The 5682-nt window shown below is 34.4% G+C and overlaps 1 protein-coding gene across 2 annotated transcripts; it reads left to right on the forward strand.

Annotated features, from left to right (window-relative positions):
• Positions 1 to 1779: 1779 nt before the first annotated feature.
• LOC17895853 (homeobox-leucine zipper protein ATHB-X) lies at positions 1780 to 4391 on the forward strand. Of its 2 annotated transcripts, XM_023787778.1 has the most exons (4): positions 1780 to 2008; positions 2100 to 2296; positions 2454 to 2533; positions 3879 to 4390. In XM_023787778.1, exons 1-4 carry the CDS (start codon positions 1801 to 1803, stop codon positions 4138 to 4140), a joined length of 747 nt encoding a protein of 248 aa, XP_023643546.1. In that variant the 5' UTR covers positions 1780 to 1800; the 3' UTR covers positions 4141 to 4390. The 2 variants fall into 2 exon arrangements, with proteins under 2 accessions (XP_023643546.1, XP_006300558.1); XM_006300496.2 differs by having other exon boundaries at positions 2001 to 2296; positions 3879 to 4391.
• Positions 4392 to 5682: the final 1291 nt, after the last annotated feature.

The raw sequence follows: 5682 nt of genomic DNA on the forward strand, positions 1-5682 counted from the left end.
ATATATTAGTTAGTTTATTCTTTCTATCTGTGTTCTTTTTTTTTGTCACATCTTTTGTTTCTTGGCCGACTTGTAAACCAGTCTATATATTTTCTTTTAGTAAAATTTTTTAATTAAGTGGAATGTTCATAATACACTAAATTTTCAGATTTCTTGATTGTTCCGAACTAAGCTCCGTTTAAGTTTTCCCTTGTTGGTGATTAAGGTTGAGTTGATTTTTCGATTTTCTTGGATATTTTTTGGTTTAATTAGTTTTTGGTTTAATATTTGCTTATTTGACGACTCTTTAAATCAACAACAAATCAAACTAAGAATTTTGATATTAGGTGCCGATTTCGCTACATTGAGAGAAAACCTTGTGTTTTCTTTTTAAGTACTGTTTCAGTGTTTTGGTTATTTTGGTTAACCCAAAAAAAAAAAAAGTTATATGTAATTTCAAAAGTACAGTCTAAATGGATATTGCATATAACTAAAACCACAACAATTTTCTTTACGTTGCATACAATGTGAAGAACAAAAGACTAATTATAACTTAGCTTACTCGCCTTCTTCCTCATGAGATCAAAAAAAAGTTTTGTACAATAGTATTGTAATGTTGTAATGTGCCTCGTAGGAGAAGAAGAGGAGAGAGATCACTGAAGATTGTTTACTAGGAGGTTGTGAAAGGATTCAAAAGAACCCTCTTTTCATTGTATTTCATGTGTTGATTAGCTTAAAAGTTTTAGCACAGTAAGTTTCACACTAAGTAAACCGGATCGGATCAAGGTCGGCTAGATAAAACAAAAGCAGGTAGGAAGGTCCCAGAACCACTCCACTTAGGATACAAAAGCCGAAAGGCATGGATGTATTGGATGAGTAGTGACCAGTAAAAATATAAGACATTTTGGAAATTTTGGTCATGCATGCCCCATCCTAACCAATGATATAACAAGTTCATTATCTCACAATCCGTGGACAATATGTGTATGTATATCATTAAAAACTATATCGTGTATGATCCTACGAAAATTAAATTATAAATCATCAAAATCGTTAAATATTTGTATTGAGAATCTCCTAACTGAGAGAGTCAAGGGTAGCTCCTAAACCCTGCCGAGCCAACCTAAATCTATATTTCTGTACAACTATATAATACAATATATAACCTATAAATTCCAAGCATATTTATATTTTTAAGATGGTACGTGATTTAAATTTTCAGTTTTCTTATGTAATTAACATGGTATTAATCTATTATAGATCCATTTAAGTATAGACTATTCTAAGATTAGTATTGCAACTTGTTACTTGTGCAAAGTCATTGTAACGCTCTCAACGCATAAACAACTTTGACTACCCGTTATAGTCCTATACACACGGCCAAAGAAATGAATTTACTAAACTCCAAAAAAAAAAAAAAATTGGGTATTTATTATTATTTGATTACACGAATCTGATTTGACTTCACAACATTAGTCAAACCTCTTCTTTCTCTCCAAATCCACCAATCACACTTACACACACTTCTTTGATTAATTATATTCTATCTTTCCTTTTATTATTCCATCAACTTATTATTATTATACCACTGGCCATTTCTCTTTTATTTCTCCCTCAATTTTTGTTCCTTTCATTTGACTCTCTGCTTGAAACTTTTTTTTTTTTTTTTTGTAAATATATTTTGTCGTGTTTCTTACTTTTAAATATTTTACATATTTTGTTGGATATTTCTCTTAAGCTTAATTCCTTATTCCATATTCCACGCTTATCACAAAATCTTTTCTCCTTTGTTTCGCTTTTTTTTTTCTTTTGTTCTTTCACATGTGTGTGTATACATTTCCATTATCATATAAAACTTCAACTTTACTTTTTCTCTTCCGAAAAAAACACTATCTTCTTCTTCTTCTTCATCAAATTCTATTGATTCTCTACTTTTTTTTCTCCTCATCCATGGCCATCTCACCTAATTCAAGCTCTTTAGAATTAACAATATCAATTCCAAGCTTCTCTCCATCTCCTTCATCACCTGGTAAGATCATATCCATAGGTTTTATTAAATCATATAGTTTTAATATATAGTGCGTCTTTGAAAGATATATAATTAAAAATAACTTTGGTAGGTGATTATCACGGGATGAGAGATTTTGACATAAACCAAACTCCAAAGATGGAAGAAGATCATATGATGGGTGCAACGCAACATGCCAACGAAGAGGATAGTAACTCTGGCGGCAAGCGACGCAAAAAGCTCCGTCTAACCAAAGAGCAATCACATCTTCTTGAAGAGAGTTTCATACAAAACCATACCTTAACCCCTGTAAGTATAACTGTAGAATTATTAATGGTTCCGTATATGTTTTGCTTACGCTGAAATAGAGAAAGAAGAAAGAGAAAAGAGTTAGAAATAAAATATTTCTGATGATCATGTCGGCTGATTATGTTTTTAATTTGGGTGGCTGATTATGAAACCACAGAAGCAAAAAAAAGATTTGGCCACCTTTTTGAAGCTTAGTCAAAGGCAAGTTGAGGTGTGGTTTCAAAACCGAAGAGCTCGGTACGTATCTATCTACTTCTTCATATATTGCATCATTCATATAATATACATAGTTAACACGTATAAATCAAGGAAACTAAGAATTACAAATCGTATAGAATTGTGTTTATTAAACTATAGGGTTTTTGGAACTATATTTTAGTGGTTGAGAATATATTAATTAATGAGAGAGTGCGTTGACAGAATATTTATATATAAAGAGATCGTGTGCGATCGTAACTTAGATTCTCAACATAATTCACCATATATACTACAATTATAGTTTAGAAAAATGTAGTAAAGTAGAAGTGATCTTTTTTTCTTATCCAAGTGTTTCACGTTGATTCCCATAGAAAACATAGTTATCATCCATTTTATGCGACACATGAAAAGCCCGTAGTCTTATTTTTGTGTCTACGTGTCTATATCTAAAATGTTCATGTTGATTTTAAATCAAAAATATAGGATGAAATGAATGCATCAACAAGAAAAAAGCGATAGGGAACATGAGGGACAAAGTTAGAGACAATAAATGATGTGTTTTATATTTTCAGCTCATCTTTGGCCAGTCCACAATTATGATGTTTGTCCCATATAGTATACATCTAACTTTTTATGAAACTTAAACACACACATACACTTTTTGTGAATGTTTTCTCTGTTATTGTCTACACTCTACATATTCGACATAGACATAACATCATGAATGTGTATCACGTAGTACATTTACGCGTCGATTGTAGTTAGTTCATGAAGTCCATAAAGAAGAAATTTAATTACATTGCATAGCCCGACAAAGTTATAAATTTGATGAATGAAGAGCCTAAAGAGTTTTCAATATATATCCTTCATTGTATAGTTACCATTTACTCAAATCTAATAGTAATTAAATTATTGGTATATATTAATTAGTTACAGCGGTTTGAGTATGAATACTATCAGAAGAATGATGTTATGTTTGAAACAAACGTTACTGTATTAGATTTGTCCGAGAAGTAGAAGTCTAGAAAAACATGATATATGTCAAGATGATCTTCTTATAACGTATGGGCATTACGGGTCAATTAAGCAATCACTTACATATATAGTATCACATGTGAACACATAGTACAACACACGTTTATTAACTTATAGTTATATGCAAAGGTCGGTAGAATAGTCTTCTAAAAGTAGAAATTTCTCAAACACCAACCTCGTTATATATATTGATAAAATTTAGCTTATGGATGTGCATTGGTTGGTATATCTAGGTGAAAACATAGAAATCACGTAGGATGTACGTAAGCATATTAATCTAATAGCTAGTAAGCATAACCACATTAACAAAACAATATGGTTACACAAAATTTGATGTGTACGTACGTAGGAGTAAGCTAAAGCACACGGAGATGGAATGCGAGTATCTAAAGAGATGGTTCGGGTCGTTGAAAGAGCAAAACCGACGGCTACAAATAGAAGTTGAAGAGCTACGAGCTCTAAAGCCGTCATCGACCTCGTCTTTAACCATGTGTCCTCGGTGTGAATGTGTGACTGGTGCAGCAGATAACGACTCTAATGCCGTTCAGGAGGGGGCAGATGTGAGCAGCCGGTCACGGATGACAATTTCCTCTTCCTCTTCCCTCTGTTGACTGGTTTTGGTTGAAAGTCAAAAAGTCAAAAGATTGAAACGCCTGTTTCGGGTGAAAAAGCAAAGATTTGATGATGATTAGGAGGATTTTGTGTATAGTTCGCTAATTATATATTATACCAACCAATGAGGACATAATTGTTTGATCCTCGTTTTATAGTTTTTTTTTTTCCTTTAAGAAAACAGCGTTTGTAGCTTTTTCGTGTTATTTATTTATAATTTTATTTTTCGTGATTAACCGGAAAAAACAATATTTGTTTGAATTTTGCGTAGTAGTAGTTGACGTTAATTGAGAGAAGTTTTATTCTGTGTATAACTGAATGAGAAAATTAGATATAATATATAATAAATAGGAACGAATACATTTTTATAAAACTCATACTAATTATATAATAGCAACTAAAAAATGATAGAGCATATATATCCGACAAGGGGATCCGCTATCTCCGTATTTGTTTGTGCTTTGCCTTGAACGACTTTGTCATCAAATTGATATAGCGGTTGGCAATGGGACTTGGAAACCGATAAGGCTCTCGCAAGGAGGTCCAATGTTATCGCATATATGCTTCGCTGATGACCTTATTTTGTTTGATGAGGCTTCCGTGACGCAGATTAGGGTTATTCGGATGGTCTTGGAGAAATTTTGCATGGCCTCGGGGCAAAAGGTTAGTTTGGAAAAGTCGAAAATATTTTTTTCAAAGAATGTGAGTCGTGACATGGAGCAGTTGATAACTAGGGAGAGTGGTATTAGTTTGACTCGAGACTTGGGGAAATATTTGGGAATGCCTATACTCCATAAACGTATTAATAAAGATACTTATGGTGAGGTGCTTGAGAAGGTTTCGTCTCGACTGGCGGGTTGGAAGGGACGGAGTTTGAGTTTGGCAGGGAGAATTACACTCACTAAGTCGGTTTTAGCTTCTATACCGGTTCACTCGATGAGCTCTATTCTCTTACCGGCTTCCGCTTTGGAACGAATGGACAAAGCGTCTCGGTCGTTTGTATGGGGTAGTACTCCGGAGAAAAAAAAGGTACATCTTTTATCTTGGGGAAAGATATGCAAGCCTAAGGTGGAGGGAGGGCTTGGTTTACGAGCTGCGGGTGATATGAATAAAGCACTTCTCGGAAAGGTAGCTTGGAGACTACTTAACGATAGTGAGAGTTTATGGGCACGGTTGCTACGAAAGAAATACAAAGTAGGGGATGTGCATGATCAGTCATGGGTTGTAACTAAAAGTAACTGCTCGTCTACTTGGCGGAGTGTGGTAGTGGGTTTCCGAGAGGTGGTTTTTAAGGGAATGGGCTGGGTTCCCGAAAATGGACGACGCATACGTTTTTGGTTGGATCGTTGGCTGCTAGCAGAACCGCTTTTGGAGTGGGCTGTGGTTCAGTTACCTGTGAGTGAAGTGCATAAGTGTGCTAAGGATTACTGGGTCATGGGGTCGGGCTGGAATATGGTTCAGTTGGCTCAGTTTCTTCCCACACACATTATTCACCGGATTTATGCGGTTGTTCTTCAAGAGTTTTCGCATACGGATGATCG

The sequence above is a fragment of the Capsella rubella genome, unplaced genomic scaffold (genome assembly GCF_000375325.1).
Source record: "Capsella rubella cultivar Monte Gargano unplaced genomic scaffold, Caprub1_0 scaffold_2, whole genome shotgun sequence".
NCBI lineage: Eukaryota > Viridiplantae > Streptophyta > Magnoliopsida > Brassicales > Brassicaceae > Capsella > Capsella rubella.